The 25,711-nt window shown below is 36.6% G+C and overlaps 1 protein-coding gene across 1 annotated transcript; it reads left to right on the forward strand.

The window, feature by feature from the left end:
* The first annotated feature begins 450 nt into the window (after positions 1-450).
* Positions 451-22,720, forward strand: DIPK2A (divergent protein kinase domain 2A). The gene is made up of 3 exons (XM_082625288.1): positions 451-1,200; positions 16,689-16,992; positions 19,832-22,720. The coding sequence occupies exons 1-3, from the start codon at positions 544-546 to the stop codon at positions 20,161-20,163; spliced, it is 1,293 nt and encodes a 430-aa protein (XP_082481414.1). The 5' UTR covers positions 451-543; the 3' UTR covers positions 20,164-22,720.
* The last annotated feature ends 2,991 nt before the right edge of the window (positions 22,721-25,711 follow it).

Genomic DNA, 25,711 nt, shown 5'->3' on the forward strand with positions numbered 1-25,711 from the left:
GCACCTCATCCTTCCCACCTTCCTACACTGTTGCTACTTTTCGATGTGAGACATTCCAGCTTCTCATCCCCTTCCGTGAGTCCCTCCTTTCCTCATTAGAGACCCCATTCGCTCGACGGGCGGCCACCAGCGCAACAGCTTTCGCGCCCCAAACAAGAAGAGCGCGTGCGCGTACACGGGCGGACGCGGGCGCGCGGCCGTTAGGTCCCCGCGCTCCCTCCCCCTCCCCCCGCTGTATAACTTGACTGGCTTGGAGGAGGCGCCGCCGGAGTCGGAGGGCGGGGAGCTCGGAGGAGGGAGCTCGAGAGTTGTGGAGACTAGTGACTGGGAGAAGTGGCAGCCTGCTCCGGTCGGCTCCTTCCCGCTCCCCGTCTCTCTCTCTCTCTCTCTTAACACACCTACTCCGCCTTCCGCCCCAGCCTGCGCCCTCGCTCCTTTTCTCGCCCGGGGGCCCCTGCCAGTCACTCTCCGGGTTTCGGCGCGGCGGGGGCGCCCCGGGGGTGCCCTCGCCCTCCGGGTGCGGGCGGACGGGCGGCGGGCGGGATGTGGCGCCTGGTGCCCCCGAAGCTGGGCCGCCTGTCCCGCTCGCTGAAGCTGGCGGCGCTGGGCAGCCTGTTGGTGCTGATGGTGCTGCACTCGCCGTCGCTGCTCGCCTCTTGGCAGCGCAACGAGCTGGCCGACCGGCGCTTCCTGCAGCTCAATAAGTGCCCGGCGTGCTTCGGCACGAGCTGGTGCCGCCGCTTCCTCAACGGGCAGGTGGTGTTCGAGGCGTGGGGCCGCCTGCGCCTGCTGGACTTCCTCAACGTGAAGAACGTCTACTTCGCGCAGTACGGCGAGCCCCGTGAGGGCGGCCGCCGCCGAGTGGTCCTCAAGCGCCTCGGCTCGCAGCGCGAGCTGGCGCAGCTCGACCAGAGCATCTGCAAGCGGGCCACCGGCCGGCCCCGCTGCGACCTGCTCCAGGCCATGCCCCGCACCGAGTTCGCGCGCCTCAACGGCGACGTGCGGCTGCTCACGCCGGAGGCGGTGGAGGGCTGGTCCGACCTGGTGCACTGCCCCTCGCAGCGTCTGCTCGACCGCCTGGTGCGCCGCTACGCCGAGACCAAGGACTCGGGCAGCTTCCTGCTCCGCAACCTCAAGGACTCGGAGCGCATGCAGCTGCTGCTGACCCTGGCCTTCAACCCCGAGCCGCTGGTGCTACAGGTAGGCGCGGAGCCCGGACGGGGGGCGTCCTGCCGGGAGGGCCGCCCGGGGAACGGGAGTCCGGAGAAGCGGCCCCTCCCGCGCCCGTCGCCGGGTCAGGACCCAGTGCGGCACGGCGAGGCGAGGGGGCGGGCGTGGGGAGGGGGCGGCGCTTGGAGGACCCCTGGCGCTGTGAGGTATCGCGGAGGGGGACCCGGCTGCTGGAGAGTCTGCTCTTCTCAGCTGGGCGCGGGCTCATCTCGGGTCTGACTGCGGATCCTTCAACGCCAGAGGGAGCGCGTCTTGTACGCTCGCAAAATGTCTCTCCGCCGAGTTTCTTTCGGCTCTCCTCCCTGCCCTTCTGCTTTGATCCGCCGGGGCTTGCGCTTCCGCGGCGCAGTGTGTTCACGAGCCCTTGGACCTTTCTTAGTTCTCCAGTGTTTCTGTGCCGCGTTTGGTCTCGTCTTCAGCACCCCGCGCGGCTGGCCTCACTTCGGCCCCAAAGTCTGTCTTTGTTTTATTCCTTAGCTCATTCACCTGGCACATCATTGGGGCCGCCAATTTGGGGACAGACTCGGGAGGATGAGATCAGAGAATGGGGACCGGGGTCCGGGGTGGGGTCAGTCTGCAAGCCGTGCTTTGGGTGGGATTAGAAAGAGGAAAAAGTAAGGCCCGTTGGACTTGGGGCTGCGAGGCTTTAAGGCCAAGACGGACATTTTCATCCTGATCCTGTGACCTGCTCTATTCATGCGGTAATTTGGCAGCAGGAAGGTGAAATGTTAGGCCAGGGTTAGAAAACAGGGAAAAAGGAGAGTCATCTCTCTTCTAGCTGACTTATTGGTTCTCTCGTGAGTTTATTTTGAAACCAAACGAGCCTTTTAGGGGAGTAGGTTGGGATCTTTTTACTGGTGGTGACAGCCAAAAAGAAAACAGAACCTCTCAAAACTGTGTTTACCTTGGGAAAAGTTGCTGAGTTTATCCACATTCCCACTCGCCTTTAGTGCAGTGTGTCCTTGGATAGTGGTTACAACTGTTGGGGTTTTGATCTAGCCCGATAACCGCAGGGAAAGTTACCTTGCTCGTTTTACATAGCAGTTGTGCTGTATTTCAAATACAAAGGGAAAAAAAAACATGACGTAAAATTAATCACAAGTAATTTTGAATACTTCACGCCCTTTCGGCGCTGCTAAGAATGTCACTGATGGCTGGGGGGTTTTTACAGGGTTGCATTTTTTTAAAATCTAAAGTGCATCAATAGGAATGTGCAGTATTCATTTATATTGCTGGCTTTTCTCAAGTTCTTCGCTGCCCAACTTAACTAAGAGAAACCAGCATCGTTTGATTAGTTCAGCCAAATAATTTTAACACAAAATAAATACTTTGCCTCCAACAAAACCGTAGTAAATTTTAAGTCGTCCTAGGATGTATGTAACGGGTCATTTAAAGTACAGATTGTATAGTAAATGCTTCTCTAACAGTGAATGGTATATAAAACTGGTTAAGCTTTCCTCGAAGAAATTACATTATTCGGTAGTTCCAAAACTAGTCAGCCTCTAAAGTTTAAGTCCGTACTTATGATACATACATTTGATTTGAAAGGTTTTTTCCATTTAAGCTGCTTTTTCTCTGTGAGAAATAGATGTTTATGTTAACGAGGTTAGTCCCTGGAGAAAGCTCTAGCAGTATGGTTTGCTTAGCAGATAGTCTCTCAAATTCTCTGGGACCCAAAAATTTAGTAAAGAGCTATCTTAGTAATACACATTTTCTGCAACTAAAATAGTGGCTGCTATTGAAAGGTTTTTATCAGTTAATTCTACTTATATTAGAACCAATATTTTAAGAACGTTGTATATCCAGTTCTATAAATGTATGGCATTTTAATATGAGAAACGTTGGCATTTGATTTGCACTAAGGTAAATCTGCTTTATTTGGGAAACTTACATGTTTTTGAAGCTTGAAGTTGTCTTAGTATTTTTAGTTTACTTTATAGTTGAGACAGTCAAGTGTACGTATATCTTGTTTTCTGATGAACTCTTCGCTTAAACTTTTCTTCTCTTTTCATCTTTAGTGATAAAAAACTTTTTTAAAAAATCAGTTATATTTTTGTAATTTAAGCTTACTTGACACAATTGCAGTGAGCAGGTGGCTAGGTGGGTTATAGTATAAGAGTTTGTTTTCAGTATGTGAGGAAATATCTGTATCAACATTGTTGACTGTGATATTTGTAACTTGAAATTTTAATTTAGTTCTATAGCTGTTTACATGCTGTGTGAAATATAAATTTGGGGTCTTTAATACCAGTCAGTCATTGGTATTTTTTTTTAACTGTTGAACAAACAAGTAGAATAAGAAGACTTATTTTTAAATAGAAGATCTTCATAGAGCTGCTACTTACTTTATAGAACCACTTAATCTTCAGTAAAAACTAATGAGTTAAGTATGAACAATATAATTAAAATTTGATGACTGTATAAAACCACTGAAGTGAAAGGAATCTCACAATCCTTTGGTCAAGTACAAAGATTGTTATACACTAAGTCACATCATGATGTTCATTACTTTTTGTTAGCTAGACAGACATACACAATTTTAGTATTTATACAGGTTTCTGTGAAACTGTTCATAGCTGTTTATGGTAGTATTGGGATATTAATTGATACTGGTAGAAAAACTCACTCAGATTTGGCTCTCTATATTTTGGGGTTCATGTAGTTTTAAAAAATATTTTTAAGGGTACAAGTGTGTGTTTTACAGCTTGAAGAGGAACTTGCTGTTTTTTTTCTTTTCTTTTTTTTTTTTTTTTTTTTTCCAGGAGAGGGAGCTACTTATTGAATTTTTGGACAGTTGATAACAAACTAGATTTTTCTTATATTGCCCCCAGATTAACTACTGGAGAGAAAAAGTCTTTTGGATTGAATTCATCAAACTATTCTTAAGAAAAGTTCCAATGTAGGAAACATGCTTCCAAAAATAAACATTGAAAAATCTCTTTTGATAAGGTACTAAAGAAAAAACTGAAAAGTATATATTAATGTAACCCATTAAACATGCATCTTCTGATTTTAAGAAACAGTAACAAACTGAAGTTTCTGTTATGCCTTGAAAGGAGACATGAATGGTATTAAATGTCTGCAAGATATGTTTTGGACATACCTTAGCTATGTAAGGCTATACAGATTTGTAGCATAGATTTCCCAATATGAAATGATACAGAAGTACAACTCTCTTCCCATTGTTAGATAGTTTTACTGGCCTTCAGCAGCTTATCTAATTCTAAGGAAAGTTGTTCTGCCATAGAATTATCTTCTAAAAAATTTTTATAAGCATCAAGCAACAAGATAATGCTAGAATCTTTATTTTCTACTTTTTCTCTTCACATTTTTACTTCACCCAGAGGTATATTTTAATTACAAGTATGCTAATCTTAACTGGAAAAAAATGTGGAGAGGAACTTTGTAATATTCGTATGGCATTTTTGGAATAGTCAGAAATTGAGGTGTTGAAGTATTTGGCAAGATAGTAGGATATTTTCTGTTATTGATAAAATTTCTACCAGTATTTGTACTTACTTATCCTTGAATTTATAAAAATTGTGTGTATAAGGGAGAAAAATGCTGTCTGGATTTCCTGAGGCCCAAACTGTCTCTCTGACGTTATCGCTTGGAGATAGTGAAGATGGTCTTGTTTATAGAAATAAGAAAGCTCTTGGTTGTTTGGGGCAAGGAGGTGGGAATTTGTCTTATTATATTTGTAGAACTTTGTCTTAAATTTTCTGAATCATGGTTTTAATGGGATTTCTTTAATATTTACAGTGTGTAACGTAACTATCATTGTTTAAGCTATAGATTTTAAACTTTTCTATTCTTACAAATGACATAATACATTGAAAGCATTTTATGTAGTGCCTCATGCATAGTAAGCACTCAATAATTAGAGTGCTTAGATATTAAATAAGTAAGTGACTTAATTATCCAATGCATTTGATTAGTGGTTTTGAAGCCTGTTTGGAATGTGAATCACCTTAAAAATAGTTATGATTCTGAATATCAACCATATCTTTAATTACAGATTTATTCCATTCCTACATTACAAGATGAATTTTATAATTAAACTTTGAGTGAATGTTGTTGTTTTTGTCCTTAAAAATAATTTCTATAGGAAAAGAATGTACTTTTAAGATGCACTAAGATGCAGTTTTTGACGTAAACAAAAGATTATGGCCATTTATCTAATTGTCTTACTTTGGACCAGTTGATAAACTTTTTATGGGACTCCCTTTACTTAGCTATAAAGTGAGACTATTGGATTAAATTCTCTTCAGCCCCAACATCCTCTGACTCTCAAACTCTCGACTTGAGAAATTATTCTTCTTCTGAGCTTGACTTTAACTGGTGAGTTTAAGCTCTTATAAAAGGGGGTTGGGCGTTTTTGTACTTGATCCCTGCTATGGGTTGGAGGCCAGGATAGATAGTCCTTTTTCAGGCTTGTCTTCCTAGCCTCAAATTTTTACACACATGAAATCAGATTAAAGCAAATCAAAATTCGAGACTGCCTTTAAAGGAAACAAATCTGGAGCTAAAGGTAGCTAAGGGTCTTGTCGGGTATTGGCACCTAGAAAGGATGTTCCAGACTTTGTCACAGGAATTTCTTTTCAAGCAACAGTTTAAGCGGCTACCTCCTTCTCTCCTCCTGGCTGCTGCTGCAGTAACCACACTCCTGCACTCCCCGATTTAGGCTTCAGAGATGGTTCTGACTAGATAGTTCTGAGTAGAGCACTTTTTATCTAATAAATGAATGAGCTTAAATCTAGAGGGTTGGTTTTTTTTTTTTTTCCTGTTTTTCTTTTTATCTGAGGTTTCATTGACACTTGATTGTGCTTCCTGACAAAGCAAACAAAAATAGGAAAATCTGTGTTAACTCAGGTCCTAAAAAGAAGGAGACTTTTATTTTGGAAAGATTATAGAAACAGACAGTCACCCATAGGAAGGCACCACTTTCAGATCAGTGGAGCAAAATCATTTGACACCCTAGCCTATTTTCTGGATATGTTCATATCATTTGACTATTATTAGTTCTGAGATCCTTTCTGTACTTTTATCTAATCTTTGAACTATTTTCCCTCATATTTCCATTGCTTGCACCAGCACATATTCCTCACGTATGTTGGTGGGGGGTAGAAAGCTTACTTTTGGGGGATCTACTTTCTGGACATAGGTGGTCAGTTTCTCAGTGGCTCATCAGTCTGGTTTTTATTCTGATTTTCTGGCTTATGTCTCTGGTCTACTTCCTATATTGCAGTTATTGCTGCTGACTCTTCACAGAATGCTGACACGTTTTCTTTCTTTACTCACTCATTTTGTATATATTAAACTAACATGGGCTTAGAATATAAGCCCTGCATTTTCCCTATACATGCAGTGAACTTTAGTACATGATTGTAAGCTGTCTTGAGACTGTAAATTATTGGTGTAAGATGAGGATAGTTATTCATCCTGGTCATAGACCTTGAAAGGTTTTAAATTATGTAATCAAATTTTTTATCCAATTTTTATGTCTTTTTGTAGATTATAGGAGGAAGTTATCTGTAAAATACCCAGAAGCTCTTTGGACATACCATAGCCCTGGACTTAGAGTCAGAAGAACTGAATTTTGTTTCCTCATTTGCTAAATAGTCTGTTATAAGGCATTTGGATTGAAACCTTCTTTCTAGGCAACTACTAAGTAGCTTAGCTGTGTAGGAGGTAGGTATATACATGACTAATTACCATTAATTATTATGCTATCATAATAAGCCCTACAAAAAAAAAGGATATTGTGCACCCTGTCAGATGACTCATTTAGGGAGGGACATCTGGGTGTATCTTCATGAGAATGGATACCAGGGAAGATTTCACAGAGGAATTGAATTCTGAGGATAAATGGGATTTTGCCTGTAGATTTGGGAGGTGGGGGTTTGGGGGGGCCCAGGAGGTGTGGTGAGGACAGTATTGAGATAGCGTTCTGTACTACCACAAAGTTGTTGGGTGGCAATGAATGAGTCCCTTAATGTTTCAGAGCCTGAGTTTTTTAATCAGTAAAATGGGAATGTTAATACTGATCGAAAGGATTATTTTAAAGGAGATAGGATTATTCAGATACTATACGCAAAATATCCTTATTTGTGAAGTTTTTTACAGTATATTATTACTTTGCAAATCAGCTTATTCCATTTTTAGAGATCTATAGTAAACTTCCTTAGTACACTGTGTTGATATCTTAGAAATATGTAAATTTTACTCTTCCTATGGCAAATGTTCAAATGTCACCACCCTTACATACACATAGACACATCATAAATACCTATGTAGCTGTTGCTTCAGACTATAGTTTTTTTGGACTAGTAATTAAAAGGGGGTTAAGGATTTGTCCCATATGATGAATAGAATGAATATTGTACGAAACATGGTTTTTTGTAAGGATTCACTAATACAAAGCAAGTAGTTTAATTTTTCTCTGTAAATCATTATTAAGCTTAATAATTTTGTTTAGTACACTGATGAATGATAATTTTAAAACTAGAGGTTAAGTCTGGGTTATTTCTAGACATTCTTAGACTCTGAGACAGAATGTTAGAAGATTTATTATTTGAGGTAAGTTTGATGTTCCAGGGTCTTCATAATTTGCCTTACTGCTCATTTGGAATTTTAACTATGAACTGAAAAGATCTGACAGGAATTCTGTAGCATCGCTCCGTAGCACTGGGAACTGACCTATATGCCCTTAGGATACAGTGAAGATGACACGCCAGGGCACAGTTTGTGCAGTCTTTGCTTTCTGGGGCATTAGATGTGGGCAGCAAATAGAGAACAAGGTAATCTTAGATTTTACACGCTATGAAAAGAACAAAGCAGATTCCTAGGATGGAGAGTTGGATTGGGGATAGAATTTTAAATTTGGTGGTCAGAATTTAGTGACATTTTAGCTGAGGTGCGCATGATGAGAAAAAGCCAGTGGTGCAAAGTTCTGAGGGCAGAGTGTTTTTAAGCAAGAGGTATGACAAATTTAGAGGCCCCAACAGGATCAAGCATGGGAGTAGCAAAGCGTGGTAGAACACAAGATCATAGAAGTAGGCAAGGTCCATATCCTGTAGGGCCTTGGAAACATGCTTAATGAGTTTAGAATTTTGTTTTCAGAGCACTGGGAAACAGTATAAGTGTTTTTAGTAGGGCCTGATTTGTGGAGAATGGGTTATAAGAAATAAGAGAGGAATCAATCAGAAAGGCTTTTGCACTGGTTTGTAGGAGAAAGCTTGGTGGTTTGTATTAAGGTGGTTGCAGTTGAGGTTATGAAAAGCTGTTAGACCCAATATGTTTTGGAGAAATAGCTGACAGGACTTGATGATTGGGATTGGTTACAGTATGAGGGAAAGAGAAAAATAAGATACCTCCAGGGTTTTTGGTCCGAGCAACTGTTGATGAGGAAGCCCAGAGAAGGAATGGCTGTTGGAGTAGGGGGAACCAAGAGTTTTGTTTTGGCTATGATAAAGTTAAGACAACAGGAATACAAATCTAAAACCAGGCACCAAGTATTTAATGCAGAGATAGTATGTTCCTGGCAGGTATTTTGCTTTACTTCTGAAGGGCTGTGTTAATTCAGTTAAAGGGAAGGGGGGAAGTTAGTATTGTTCTATTGGCAGACTTTTTAAAGAAATCAGGTCTGACTAAAGAAAGTAATGCAGGTTATTGGGTTCAAAAGAAACTGCTTATATCTTTTTTTTTTCTTTATTTGACATTTTGTTTTACTGAAAGTAAATATTTGAGTATAGTGTTTCTAGGTATATTTTTCAACTTAGAAACATGGACCACAGTTGCTGGTTCTCATGAGGTAAGAAAGGGTCAGTTGAGACGAGTTAAATATTTATATATTTAAAAATTTACATTTAAAATTTGTGGCCAAGTGATTTTTTTTTTTTTTTTTTGGTGTGGGAGAGCATTTCTTAAGCTACTCATTCTAAAAGATGAGTTATTTCTGTTAAACTTAGTAGATTTTTTGTTTTTGATGTGTTTTGATGTTAGTTTCCTATTTTAGATACAGCTGTTGGACATGATATTCAGTGAAATAACACAACCATGCTATTTTCAAGGCATTGCTTAATATTGTTGGAATTCTAGGTGGGTGGAAATGGCATTCAGAAAATTATTTAACGAAATAAATGGAACATACCCTGTGACTTGAAAATCTTGAGATTATTAAGATTCTACAGTATTTGCAATGGATTTTGGCCACTATTTGGCAGTATAAATTAAGAAGCTGAGGTCTTAGAGAAATTTTATCAAAAATTAGGTAACCATTAAATCATCCCAGTAATTTTACTCTATTTTCCCTCCAGACAGTTCACAAAACTGTGAACACATTAGTCTGTCACCAGTGCATTAGACTAATCTCTATGAACAGCTGTTACAACATGCGTTACTACAATGGGATTTTGTTCAAATTTTGGCTTTTAAAAATAATTTTGAAGCTCAAATTGAACCTTTAAGCATTTTCTATGCTTTTGATAATTTACTTTCTAAGAATGTTCTCAAGTTTAAATTTGCGTGTACGTGTAGAAATGCCAGTTCTTTAGAAAACCTATTAACTAGATTTTAGATTGCATGTTTTGACTATTAATGGATTTTTTTTTCAAGTCAGTGTCTTTTTACTAGGAATTTTCTTCTTTAAAAAAAAAGAGCCATTGTTGTAACACATTTCCTTCTTAGGCGAACTGCAACGTTATATTCCTTTTAATAGAATGTTGTGAGATAATAAATGGCTATAAAATATTTTATGTTTTTTGTGTGAAAGGAATTCGGATCTTTTAAACTTAGTATGCAAACTACTTTTGGTCATGTAAGGAGAGAAAAAGATAATAGAACACAAACTCTTTAGAGCTGACCTTACTTTGTTCTATCAGTTTTTCTTATACATCCCATATCTCCTTTTTTTAGGACTGTGTTCTGACATAATAGAATAAAATGATGTAATTAATCTGGTAGGACAATGGCTATTGATTAAAGGATATTGTGATATTGTAAAAGCTTGTTTTTTGGAATGATGTTATATACCACGGGATATTGACTAACTCCAGTAAGTAAGATGTTTCTGAATGTTAAGCCTTGGACACATACTTTGTATTTTCATGGCATGTGGACCATGTTGAGGAGTTTGTGTTTTGTTCTGTAAGTCCCAACGTGATCTGATCCCTACCTCCCTCTCCAGACTCCATCACCTCAAGCAATTCCCTCCTCATTTCACTGCAGCTGCTTTGGACTTTTTTTAAGTTCTGAAGAGGACAGTTTCTGGCTCTAACATATGCCTCCAACATTCTAAACTGCCTCATCCCCAGTCTACGTAATATTATACTCATCCTTTAGATCTCTCCCTAAGTAGCACTTCCTTAGAGAGGCTGCCCTTTACCACACCATCTAAAATAGATCCCTACTCTTCTTTCTCAACATATTGTATACTTTTCTGTGATTTGCAACAAATTCCATAATTTATTACTTATACATGTTTAATAATCATCTTCCTAACTCAGGCTAAAAAGCCTTCCTTAGAATAGGGGCTATGTTTTATTTACAGCTCTTTACTTAGCATTTCTTGATGGAGTTAGTTAGGCTAGATCTAGGATTTTTAAATTCAAGGTTTGTATTTTTTCATTCTACAGTAACTGTCTCACTGCCTTTTACTCCAGCTGCTTGTAGTACTCAATGAAATGTGGGTTGACCTACAATCCCTTATCTGTAATTCCAAATTTAAAAATCTGAAGAAAAGTAGGTTTCGTCAAATTAAAAACAAACAAATGTGAAAACACAAGGTAATTTATGTGCTTTATCCCACTTAGGATGAATAAGCTTATAGTATTTTTGCAGTGTAATATGTTTTCTTGTGAGGTGCTACCTCAGACTCTCCTTGAGGCGTTGCATAATATGAGTATGAAATATACGTACTGTCACCTTTCCAAAATCTGAAAACTTCTGAAACAGAGGGATATTGGATTGAGGGGTTGTATTAGCCTGAGTTCACCTCTTAATTACCTGTGTGACTTGAGGCAAATCACTTAAACTATGCTGATAAAGTTGAACTGTACTTACAACTCAGGTACCCTCCAAATCTAGAATTCTTAGATTTCACATCCCATTTATTGGTCACATAAAGTGTCGTGACATTTGGTTTTGATCAATAGATATGTGATAGTTATGTCAGCATTTAGAATTTTAAAAAAAAGAGCCAGTCTTATAACACATTTCCTTCTTAGGCAAACTGCAAAGTTATATTCCTTTTAATGGAATGTTGTGAGATAATAAATGGCTATAAAATAGCCATTTTGTGGTGCTTGCCTATTATAAATGAAAATCAAATTACAATGCTGTGTTTATACATATTACCAAGTTTTAAATTTTTTATATTTTTAGTGCTTGTGGATGCCCTGTACATTTCTCATAGCATTGAGCCTTTTTAAAGTTTGGTAACTAATTTATACATTCCTTTGTAAATTAAAAACTACTAGAGGACAGTGAAGATAGATTTCTAGTTTAGTGGTTCTTGGCTACGTTTGGAAGGTGTTCATTATTTGTAGATGCCTTTTCAATAGGCGGTTTGCAAACAAGCACCTCTATTGATGAATGTATGGACTTATATAAATAGGAAGATTTAAACAGGAAGTATAAAAATGTTTTGGTAAGCAATTCTTTATAAAGCAGTAGTAAATTGTACATTTCATACTTTTTTCTTTGATCTTACATTGCCCTGATGAATATGGGGCAAATACTATTCCAGTTTTACAGAGGAAGAGACTAAAGCTCTAAAAAGTTTTGGCTTTGCCACCATCACACAGCTAGTGAGATGCAGAGGTGAAGGTGAAACTCAAAAGCTAGACTTGTGATATCAAGTCCATTATTCTGTTCATATACTGTTTCACCCTTTAAATATAGAAATTTTATGAAATATTATGTACTTTAAAGAGTATAAAATAAATTTTCTTTTTATTGATATATATGTTTTATGTCACCTTCATTTTATTTTCTCATAAAATGAAGATGATCCTAGTGGTTTTGTTTGTTTCCGAAACCTTGGCTTTAAGCTAAAAGATACCTAGACATGATGACTTATCTTAGGTTTCATATTCACAGTACCTTTTATTATGTAAATTAACAGTGAAGGCATTTAATGTTGCTTTAAATCTTAGAGTTAAGCATGTTTGACATGATACTTAAATTTCCATTTTTAATTTTTAAATTGGTAATAATACTCTGTAGACTTTCTTTGGGTAGTCACCCACTCAATATAAAAAAAAGAGTAATAGAGTAGTAAATATATTGTTTTGTAACTATTATGTGCCTTTGTGTAATCTTAGACTAATAGTTATAAAAACTTCACATACTACACTTTATGACATACACATTCAAGCCTGATGAAAAGCCCTGAACAGTTAATTGGAGTGCCTCCAATCCAATTAGAATTTAAACCATTCCAGGTTGAAAGTCTCTTTCCTTCACATGAAAAGTGTTTGTACACATTTTTTCAGTAGTAAATAATCCTGTAAAATACACACATTTTCTTATACAGCTCAATATCAGAAAAAAACAACCCAATAAAAAATGGACAGAAGATCTAAGTAGACATTTCTCCAAAGAAGATATACAGATGGTCAAAAGGCACATGAAAAGATGCTCAACATCACTAATTATTAGAGAAATGCAAATCAAAACCGTAATGAAGTACCACCTCACACCAGTCAGAATGACCATCATCAAAAAATCTGCAAACGATAAATGCTGGAGAAGGTGTGGAGAAAAGGGAACCCTCGTACGCTGTTGGTGGGAATGTAAATTGGTGCAGCCACTATGGAGAACAGTATGGAGGTTCTTTAAAAAACTAAAAATAAGAGTTGCCATATGATCCTGCAATCCTACTCCTGGGCATATATCCAGAGAAAACCATAAATTCAAAAAGATACATGTTACCCCAGTGTTCGTTGCAGCACTATTTACAATAGCTGAGATGTGGAAGCAACCTAAATGTCCACCAATAGATGAATGGATAAAGAAGATGTATATATACACGGTGGAATATTACTCAGCCATAAAAAAGAATGAAATAATGCCATTTGCAGCAACATGGATGGACCTAGAGATTATCATACTAAGTGAAGTAAGCCAGACAGAGAAAGACAAATGTCATATTGATACTGCGTGTATGTGGAATCTTTAAAAAAAAAAAAAAAGATACAAATGAACTTATTTCCAAAACAGAAGGAGACTCACAGACTTTGAAAACAAATTTATGGTTACCAAAGGGGAAGAGGGGGGAGGGATAAATCAAGAGGTTGGGATTAACATGTGCACACTACTATATATAAAATAGATAACCAACAAGGACCTACTGTATAGCATTGGGAAATATGCTCAATATTTTGTAATAACCTATAAGGGAAAAGAATCTGAAAAAGGATATATATGTATAACTGAATCACTGTACTTTACAATTGGAACTAACACAATATTGTAAATCAACTATACTTCAATAAAAAATAAAGTAAAAATAGAAATAAAAATGAAATACACGCATTTTATTTCAGGTTACTTTAAATTGTGTGCCTGTTGTGCTAGGCAGTTTGAAAATCTGATTTTAAGATTTTGTTTAAAGAAAAAAAATGTGGACCTCAGCAGTATACTTCTTATCTTAGCTACTGTGGTTTTGTGCACTGTGGGAGTTGGGTAGTCAGGAAGTCAGAAGTTGTGTTTCTTATTGCTTGATATATTTAATAAATCCAAGCAGTAACATCTTAAAAGTTTGTCTCTCAAACTCTCCTTCATCATGGTAATTTGATCCTAAGCCAGAATTGTTTTAAATACAAATTATAAATATTTTGGCTTCCTTGAAGCATTTTCAATAGAATGCTCAATAGAATTCTGTTCTCATTAATGAAGTCTGACTATTTTGACTACACAATGAACATTCTTCTCATGAGCAAGTGATGTGAATTCATTTGTTAAAGTTCTTCCAAAAGATTAGGTAGCAAACTGTATGAAAGAATTGTAGTGCTCTTCTTAAAATGAGGTATAACAGGATTTCAGTTAACGTTGTCAGAAATTACTGTATGAATGTAAAGTTGCTCAGTATGACATTTGTTCATATATTTTATCGTCTTCCATGAGGGACTTGAGTAATGAAGTGTATATCTGACTGTCGTTTGCCAGTTGGAAAGCCTCCAAAAACAAGGAGGCATTTGTACATGTGCAGAGGTTGGCAGAGTTCCCTTTTCTCCTGTTGTCAAAGACCATTTTATTTTCACAAAGATAAGTTTGTATCTGTTCTACAATATGGCATGTGAATAATATACCAATAGTGTATGGAGGAGTTTTTTCGTTTACTTTTTGCATGACAAAACTATGTAATCTCACATATTTACGTATTTTCAGTGCTTTCATTTATATGTCAGGTTTTATACATGAATACTTCTGGGAAATAGTTAAATCTTTTGTAATCATTTTGTCTAAATAAATTTTCAAGTTTGTGGAGGTATTTTAAGTTGGGAGGAAAGGTTGAAAATAACATGTGGTTAGCAGTTTTTGCATGTCACATTGGACATGAGCAATCTGTCACTCTTCCCATTGCCCACAAGAAATTTTAATATCTCAGGTAATACGATTAAAAACGTATTTTCCTCTAATTAAAGAAATCAGTAGATATCGTCTCTGAACAAAATTGAATCAATTAATTTACTGTATTTAAAGATTCATACTATCATATCTAAATTTTTAATTTACATAATTAGTATTTTATCACAAAACTCCAGATCTTAAAATTTAAAAGAAAAAAAGGTATATGTACCAAGAACAAATAGTTATTGTACATTGATAGTGTTGAAAGGATACACAAATGAACATAGGTAATTATGGAGGAAGTTTGGTTCTAAAAATCTTATGGTTTTAAAGTTGATAAAAGTTTTAATGTAAGGGTATTATTGAGTTTTGTCAATTTTATAAAAGCTCAGGGTAAAATTACTTACTTTTCTTGAGAGGCCCAAGAAGAGCCTCATCTCCAGCTCTTGTATGTAGATTGTTCAATTTTTAGCAATAGAAGTAGGCTACATTTATATTCTGTAGTGTTTTGCTTTGTTTCCCCTGAAGTTTATGTAAACATCATCTTTATATAATTTCTTCCCCCAACTTAAGGAAAGGTGCTAGACTGAAAAATGTCTCTTTAAAAAAACGCCTCTGGTCATGTGGTCTTCCAAAAAGTTGTTTAAAACAATATTTATCACCCTTTTGCACTCCATTGCTCATCTTGTAGTTGGGTGTTTTAGCTTTGGAGAGTGAGTACCTTAGAATAAGCCTGCCATTTTACTTAGGTTGAAAATGACATGTTCATGATCCTGGAAGATTTTTGTTTTAGGATGTTAATCTTCCTAGTAGTTATAAAATCCATTAGAAAATCTTGCCAAGATTAAGAGAATAATTTTGAAGTTGGGTTTAAGGTGAATAGACAATGTGATGGCATTGGAAAGGGAAGCAAGGCTAACTTGGGACCAGAGGTACTTGGAGTAGAGATTGCATTGGTAGGTTATCAGATTGCTCTTTACCAACCTTTGGGTATAGATAGAAGATACTTCCCAAGAATCCTTCTTGAATTCCACCCCTGCTTTCCTCTGGACTAGATAAGGCCCCTATTAAAGACTTTCTTAGGACCTGCACCACCTTTTAGTAACTAACACTTATCGCACTCATAATTATTTGTTTGGTATATGTCTTTTCTTCTAAAATTTTTATTTTAGAGACTGTGTAGTTCACTCTTCCAGCATAACACAGTGCCTGGTGCCTGCTAAACACTTGCTGGCTAATAGGCCTACAGTCCTATTCATTCCGAAGAAAGGATTGGTTGATTGTACTTACAGGAGTCAAAAAGATAAAGGAAAGCATACATACTTTTAGATCTGGTAATAAAGAAGGTGTCTTGTGTCTTGTTGATCAATTTGGTTCTGAGATTTTGATAAGAAAGACTTTCTTTATTTTAGCTTTATAATGTAATCTATTAAAAAATTTTCACGTCCATGGTCACGGTATGAGTTAAAGAAGAAATAAAGTTACTCACAGACATTGAGAACAGACCTGTGGTTGCCAAGGGGAAGGGAAGGAGTTGGGGAGAGATGGACTGGGAGTTGGGGGTTAGCAGATGCAAACTATTACATATAGAATGGATAAACAGCAAGACCCTACTGTATGGCACAGGGAGCTATATTCAGTATCCTAAGATAAACCATAATGGAAAAGAATATTTAAAAAAAGAATGTGTATATATGTATAACTGAATGTAAATCAACTATACTTCAAGAAAGAAAGAAGGAAAAAAAAGTTACTCTCTATTGAACTATTGAATATAAAAAGAAAATCCAAGCTCATGCCTAGTAGAAATCCCTACGGAGGATCTGGGGTAGACCTAGGATATCTTCATCAGAATCTCTTATAATAAGATAATTCTTTTGTAGAGTTTTCCATCTGATGAAGGTTGGCCATTTGCAAAATATCTTGGAGCTTGTGGAAGAATGGTGGCTGTAAATTATGTTGGAGAAGAACTGTGGAGTTACTTTAATGCACCATGGGAGAAACGAGTTGACCTCGCTTGGCAATTAATGGAAATAGCAGAGCAGCTGACAAACAATGACTTTGAATTTGCACTCTACCTCCTGGACGTCAGCTTTGACAATTTTGCAGTTGGTCCTAGAGATGGGAAGGTGATCATTGTGGATGCTGAAAATGTTTTGGTTGCTGACAAAAGGTTAATTAGACAAAGTAAGTATTATAACTTTTAGATTTTCTCTATGTCAAAATAATGTTTACATTTATGTAAAGCAAACTTTTAATTTCCTCCTTAGAGGGCAACCTTGCATCTTTCTTTGTTTTAGTTGACCAGTATCAGTAAACAAATACTGATTTATTATACTTACGCTTGTACTCTTAGTCACAGTTTGTCCTTATTTAGAAAATAGCCTTCAGATTCAAATGGACACAGATATACTGTGTGTGTGTGTGTGTGTGTGTGTGTGTGTGTGTGTGTACACATGTCTTTTTCATACTGTCTGATTTATGCTGTGGTTTAGGATCTAATGCAGAATTAAGTTTTTATATAGTTAAAGGCCACCAGAAAGACTGTACTGCTTTCGTGGAGTCCATATTTTTCTGTGGAGTCTCTTCTAGCGATATTCTGTGTTTCATTGTTCTGTGAGGTCCCTTCGGTGATTTTTTTTTTCTTTTCAACCATTTAGATGATTCGTAGCACTGCAGATCTCTAACTTTGGTTTGACATTATTACGTCTCATCCAAAACTTTGCTCTCCGTTTATTTATGAGCTCTTCAAAGGATAGGTGGGCAGAATGGCTGAAGTGTTTTGAAAATTAAGTGTCATAGGAATTTTAAAGTTTAAGAGACAAAGCCTATAGTTCTATAACTAATGTATTTAGTAAAAAAAATCCCAAAGGGTTGTTATTCCATGGTGAAGGTCTTGTATTCTTAATCCCCTCATCTCATATGGGGGTCTGTTGATGAAGAGACCAAAAATTTGTGGCACCTACAGAATGCAGTGAATGTAACAGCAATCTATTAAGTTTATACTTTTTACATCAGCTTGATCTTGTTAAATACTTTATTTTTCTCAATGCCTTGATCTGATTCCATACTCACCAAACTACTTTCTGATTATTTCTTGACCTGCCATGTAGATCCTTTCATGGGGAGTGGATGCCATGCTCTGGAGTGCTTCATTTCCTACTTATCTCTTCCTACATTTGTGAATGTTGTAGCAGCTTACACCATGCTTTTCTTTTTCAAAGTGTACAATTCAATGGTTTTATTATATTCAGAGTTGTGCAACTTGCCTAAACTTTAAAACACTTTAATTCCAGTGTTCGTAAAAATAATATTTTTGTAATTTTTTTTCTTTTTAATGTGGGCATTCCTGGAATACATGTTACAGTTTTATACCAACTAATTCCCGACCTTGAATGAATACAATATAGCTTCTGTATTCTCGCATTTCATCCAGTGAGCATTACTCCCGTGCTACTTTAGCTCTGGCTAATTCTTTTCAAATGTCTCATGGTAGGGCTGTCTAAATAGACACTTTGCAAAAGGCCATATTTAGTTATTCACCCTCTTTTCTGAACTCTTGTAAATGACCTTTACAGGGAAATTGTGATTTTGTTTCGGCAACTCCCTCAATGTCCTTCCCTTTATCATCTAAACTAGTAAAAACAATACACATTCATTTTTTTCAAACAGAATAGATCCTTCCTTGAGAAATTGTTGCATCAGTTATCTTCTTCAACTTTCCACCCTCCTCCTTAAAATCCAATTTTTCTTACCTTCCCCAAAACAAGTATGCATAAGATTCTTTTCTGCTTTCCCAGCATTTAAAAAAGTTGCTTACTGCCTGTCTCTGCTTCCTCAGCCTCCATTCATTTCTCCACCCATTAAACCTGACTTAGAAGACTGCATTACCATCTGCAACCACCCAATTGGCAAATTCATGAAGTGACTGATTAGTAACAACTTTCTTTTTTTTTTTTCATCATTCACTGAGTATTTTAATAGTAACAACTTTCTGAAATTCTTTTCTCCTTTGGTTTCCTTCTATTCAGGTAGTTCATTTTTTAAAACATAAATCTGATCTTAGCACTCCTTTGCTTAATGCTTTTAATGACTTTCCATGGTTCTTCGAGTAAAATTCGAACTCCTTACCAGAGAATAATCTGTGTGACTTGGATCTGTTCTGCTTCATTTTTAACATCCCTCCACTGCCCTTAATGCTTCAGCTACAGTGGCCTTTTAGTTTCTTGAATGAACCTTTCCACTGAATACCTCACAGCTACTTTATATTACTCTGTATTTATGTATAAAATATTAACATTATGTTAATAGTGTCTATCTTGTCATCTAGTTAGAACCTCAGACTTTACTCATACACTTCCCTGTTAATTTTTTTCTCAAATGTTTCTACAGTCTGGCTTTTTTTCCTAGACCATCTTAGTCCCTCCAGTCTTCAGCCCAGATTTACATTTCTATTAGACGAATCATGGTCGTGACCATCCAAGGTACAAACTATTTTCTAGCCTTATCTGTACCTCCTCCCCAGTTACCTGTCTCATGCTCTAGCCACAGTGAATTTACTGTTTCCTGAACCAGCCGTACCAATCGCTTAAATCCGTGCCTTCGTACATACTGTACCCTGGGCCTAGCATGCTGTTTTCCCTCTTTGCTTTTCAGACTTGCTTATCTTTCAAGACCTAAATCAGTTGTTCTCCTCTGTGCAGCTTTCTGCAGCCCCAGGCACAGGTACTGCTTCCTCTGTACTCACGTCGCACTATGTCATACTTCTGTATGGCACTTTCTCTGTATCATGGAGAGTTTCACTCTACGCTGAACCTTTTAGTAGCAGGGACCTTGTCTGATCCTTCTGCCTGGCATTGATGGACTCCTAATAAACGTTTGTGTATAAATTAATATATTTAAGTGTTCAATGTTATACAATTTTAAGAACAAATACTGTGTTAATTAGTCAAATGTTACATTTTGGGAAACAATGAAAACTCTCTTAAAATGTATTTTTCTCTTTCTCCTTTTTCGCTTTTCACAGATAAACCTGAAAATTGGGATGTATGGTATGAAAGCAAATTTGATGACTGTGATAAGGAAGCTTGCTTATCATTTTCAAAAGAAATTCTTTGTGCTCGTGCCACTGTGGACCACAATTATTATGCTGTTTGTCAGAACCTCTTATCCAGACATGCCACCTGGCGTGGCACCTCTGGAGGACTGCTTCATGATCCACCAAGTGAAATTGCCAAAGATGGCCGACTAGAGGCCTTGCTGGATGAGTGCGCCAACCCAAAGAAGCGCTATGGCAGATTCCAGGCTGCAAAAGAACTGCGTGAATATCTAGCACAATTAAGTAACAATGTGAGGTAGTCTATAGTGGACTTTTCTTCGCTTTTCTTCATTTAAATAGCACTGGCTAAAACGAAACCACCAAAAATTATCTGGAAAAATGAAATTTGGAAGTAATACATTCAGAGGATGATAAACTTGCACTGATAGATCTTAATGTTAACATCCATCAAAGTAAGACATAATTTCAAAAAATCACATGATGCTTCTGCAAATAAGTTTGTTCTTACACTTTGGAGGCTTGAGCTATCGTTAACTGCTTTACCCCCTGAATGCCTGACTGGATTAATGAGTATTGTTAAGCTATTGGAAATGAGTCTGATAGTTATATTGGCTTGTGTATCAAAGGGTACTTGGTACTTGACTTAGTTTGCGTTATGATTATGATTTTGTGAATCTCTTGTATTTACTTTGAATGTCAAATTAGATTGGCCTGTTTTATAGGCTACTTTTTCCTTCTGATGTGTAGATTTGGTTTTTTTTCCCCATTTTTATGTTTTTAATTAAATTTTACACATTCAGGTTACTATAGGTATTCATTTACATCTGGGCTAGTTTTCATTCAGTGCCGTAAGGTACACATTTACCGTTAGGGCAGGATTCCCAGGTTTACTGTTTTTTCAGAAAGCTGAATATTTTATTATGTAAATACATTTCTTCCCACTTTCTGTGGTTTCACCATTGCATGAGATCATTTAAGGTTGTTTAACAGTTACATCCCTCTATGCCAATAAATTATAAGTGTACACTAAACATGAACTTTGGCATATGTTGCAAAATGTCATTTTTGTCCCTTAAAAGGCTTTAAGAGTATACTAGCAGTCTATACCTTGATGTTAATTTGATTGAGGGAAAAAAAAACCCAGTATTTTTTAAATGCTAACTATTCCAGGATAGTAATGCATATGCCAAAGAAATATTAGACCTAGTCCTATGGTTAGATTTTAAAATTGGTCACCTAGCTATTTTTACTATCCTACTTCCAGTATTTCAACTTTGTCATTATTAAATTCATATCTTCCTGATTATTCTTTTACATTGAAAAGTTAAGCTACTGCTTCCAAACATATGTAACTTAAAGATGTCGTACCTTTTATTCATTGGTAGTTTTGCAAAAGTCAACGTGGTAGTCATTGTTTGAGTTTAATATGGCATCATAACTTTTTATTTATTGATGGACTAATAATTCTTACTATAAAGCAGACAGGTTTAGCCAATCTGTCCAACTTGATCTTCATTACCCAATTATTAGCCATAAAAATCATCAAATTTAAGTATATGGATAAAAGTTAAACGTGTGAGATTTCTGTGGGCTGTTTTTTAAAGTTACAATATATATATAAATAGGCTATCACTAACGTAGGTGATATTTTTCTGTTTGAAATTACAACTTTTGTTTACCGCAAAGTTTGGTGTAGTGTGCAGTATGTAGTTCTAGACTGACCTTATTCTAATCAGAAAGTGATTAAATATGCACAACCAAAGCCAAGTTTTTCTTTTCTTTTTCATTCATTCAGCAACTATTTATTGAGCATCAACTCTGTGCCAGGTACATTACTAGCTGCTACACACTGTCTGAACATGACATATGGTTAAGTAACTTTAAAATGATTATCAAAGACTTTGATGTGGGTATTTCTTAAGTTGAAAGAGCATTCATTAAATTGGGATGATGCTTTCATGTTACTTTACTGTTGTGATGGAAGTTCTACCTGTACCATCTGCAACTGGGTTGCTACAAAAAGAGCAGGAGGAAATCAATAAAGTTAATCCCAGTTTAAAAACTGGAAGAAGGGTAAGATCTCTTCGTTGTAAAGTTAATTTTTATACATCAGTACATTACATGTATCAACTAGCCCTCAAAGAAATATTTAAGTGCTGGAAATTTTACTAAGCTGACTTTTTACAACTTTGGAAAACTTTTGAGGGGAGTAGGTAAAATTACGTGTCAAACATTCGCCTCTTACTCAAAACTTCAAATAAAATACACATTTTCAAAATGGAGCACCTTTTATATTTGATAAGTATTCATTACAAACCTTAGAATGCCAGTCATTAGAGGAGTTGTCTTTCTGTGGTTTAGCAGACATTTATCTTACTTTTTGGAAGAGTGATTGTGATTGCAGAACAGGAAGTGAGAAAACACTGCCAGCAGTGATTGCAACTTGAGGTAGTTTTTTATAACTACCATTTCCCCCATGAGATTACGTGTAATTTCTTTTATCTTTGGAAAAGTTGAGGAGAAGATAGTAAAAGAATTAGGAATTTAAAATTACAGGGAAAAATATGTATGTGAAAAGCAATAAATATTTTGTTCACTTTGCTATCAAGATGTTCACTATCAGATATTTATTATACAGCAGCAATTTATATTTTTAATCATTGCCCATTAATAGACGCAGTAAAATATTTTTGAATCAGACATTTGGGGTTTGTATGTGCATTAAAATTGTCTTTTGTACTGTAAGTTACTGCTTAATTTGAATATTTTATCAGAACTGTCTCCCTGTGCCTTTATAATATAAAGTTGTTTCTACAACTTTTAATGATCTTAATAAAGAATACTTTAAGAATCACACTTTTCAGACTATCTCTTAACTTCAAATATACAGCTTTTTCTTGAATGGAAAGTGGAGTTATATAGATAAGTTTTTTTTTTTTTCTCTTGCATATATTTTGATATAATTTTCAGAAACTATCTGGTTGGGTGTGATCCGAACTTAAGGTGTGTTTGTTTTCTTCTGTTTTTCTGTAGTAGTTGGTGACTTTTTAAACTTTTACTACTAAAATGGGATAGAGAACTTCATTATGGTATTTCTCAGATGTATACAAGAAAATAATATAATGAACAATAATAAACTGTTGTTATACTAATTTCAAAAGTTAGCAACGGGTGGCCAAACTTGTTTCATCTGTACCCCAGCCTACTTGCCCCAGCTTATTTTACGAGAGATATCATTTGATTCAGCCGTGCACATGAGGCATTTTCTCCAACAAAAATTTCACATCCAAAAACTTAATACCTCAATATCACCAAAGCAAGAGAGCTTTCGGAAACTCAAAGATGTTTTCTCAGAAGCTCAAGATCCAACTGCAGGGACTTTAAACCACTGGCGATACATACATGGAGTAATATGATGATAAATAAGGATAATAACTGAAATGCAATGAAATTCATTAAATATGTAACCTATGCATTCAAAATGATAAACGTGAACAAAAACAAAACAACTCAGTTACCTTTGGAAAGATGTTGAGGAATTATTCTGAAAACTGGAAACCTGCAGAGAAAGAAGCATTTATCCTGCCTTACCCCCAGGATAATCAAATAACTGAGGGGAAGAATTTGTAGAATTATTCTAGTTAGTATGCAGAAGGAGTATTGTTAGAATATCACCATTTTTAAATTCCTAATGAATTGGCAAGAGCTAGGCAATGCACATCAGTGACAGCTGAAGCTATTAATTGAAAAGCTGATGAGGAACTTTGGATGAATGGATCTGAATGGCAGCCTGATGAACTCATTGGTTAATCTTAATGATGTGTCTTCTAATACAACTCAATGAAAAAGTACCCAGCACCACCTATGAAGTGTCTTGACAGGGACAAAAAAAAAAAAAAAAAGCCTGAATCTGATCAAGCCCCTAGATCTACCCATTAATGGGAAAAACACAGCACAAAAGAACATGTTACAGAACATGTTACAGAATACAATCAACAAAATCCAGAACACAGGGAATTCTACAGGATAAATGACCTGGCTTTGTTTAACAAATTGCAAGGAAAAGGAGGGGGACCCTATACATTAAAAGAGACTTTAGTAACAGATAAAGTAAATGCAAATGTCACCTTTGTATCCTGATTTGAACAAATCTATTTTAAAACCAAGTGGAAACAAATTTGAACAACTAAACAAAAAGGTGGATGTCTTGAGTAACCTCATCTACTTTAATTTTGCACTTGCCTTAATATGTGGAAAAACGATAAAACTACCTATATGAAGTCTAAATTTGTCTATATGTCTAAATTTTGGATAAAGACATTTTAGTTTTTTTTTTTTTTTAAGTTATTTGCCCATGGTCACAAAAATAGGTAGTGGCAGACCTGCGGCTCAACATTGATTTTCTGGTTGACTTGAACACTCTTTCTCCTATACCATGTGGCAACTTTTAAGAACCAGAAGCATATAGTTGAGGACAAGAGCATATGAATATAATTGCATAAAACGTTTACATCCATATCCTCAATTTTTAATAAATTAGTGGAGGGGAAGATTTGTGAGGGCAAGAAGTAGAAAAACCCCAATTAAGATACAAGGTAGGGGAGGGGGAAGGGTAAGCTGAGAAGAAGTGAGAGAGTGGCACGGACATATATACACTACCAAATGTAAAATAGATAGCTAGTGGGAAGCAGCCGCATAGCACGGAGATCAGCACGGTGCTTTGTGACCACCTAGAGGGGTGGGATAGGAAGGGTGGGAGGGAGGGAGACGCAAGAGGGAAGAGATATGGGAACATATGTATATGTATAACTGATTCACTTTGTTATAAAGCAGAAACTAACGCCATTGTAAAGCAATTATACTCCAATAAAGATGTTAAAAAATTTTTTTTAAAAATACAAGGTAAAAAAAAAGAGATGCGGGGAGAAGAGTAGAGAGTGAGAGAAATAAAAGGGTAAGATGTTTTCTTCTTTGACCTTGAAATGTTAGGCCTCATAGATCTATATAGATTAGATTACTCTTCCCAACATGAGTTTACTAATATATTCTGTCTCTAGGGATCTACCTCAACCTTTCAAGTTATTTTCTTCCCTTTCACCTTTCTTTATCCTACAGATAACTTGAAACTGTACATCATGCCTTATACTCCCAAGTTCTAAGACTATACAGACCTATAAGAAAGTCTGCTTTGTAAGGTGACAGACCATTAAAATAAGCTCAACATTTATGCAATCAGGCTTGGGATTTTGTTAATTTGTTTTCCTTTTAGTTGTATATCTCAGGTGTTTTGGTGACTCAGAATACTGAAAGAGGTCACCTGTAGGCTGTTAGATAAAGATAGGACAAGCAGAAGCAATGCTCTCTGTATTTCACTTTAATCCTGAAACAAAACCAGTGGCTCTCCAATGACATTGAGTGGTCTCACTATTTTTCCATTTTTTCTTTTTATACTTAAAGACATTGATTATTGGTTTTCGTTTCTTGTAATATGTATTCATTTTTTTCTTTTTTTAGCTACGCAAATTACTTAATTATACTTACAGTCTCCTAAGGACTTCCCATGTAGGTTATCTTTACGTTTTTTAAGTAATCACTTTGTAATATTGGGTTACCCAAATTATTTCCTGAGACTTGCTTTGAAAGGTGTTTTCAGTTGTCTCGTTAACAATTCTGAAAGGCAACCTTCTAGAATTTTTTTTTTTTTAATCAACGCCTGTATTTTTGAGTTTCTTTGATTTTTTTTCCCCACTATTACTGGGACACTATATTTTTGTGGTCCTTTTATGTAATGATTTTCAGACATAACATTTTCAAATGTTGTGGAAGTAGAATAAGGTAAGAATTAGA

The sequence above is a fragment of the Mesoplodon mirus genome (genome assembly GCF_964341445.2).
Source record: "Mesoplodon mirus genome assembly, chromosome: 6".
Lineage (NCBI taxonomy): Eukaryota > Metazoa > Chordata > Mammalia > Artiodactyla > Ziphiidae > Mesoplodon > Mesoplodon mirus.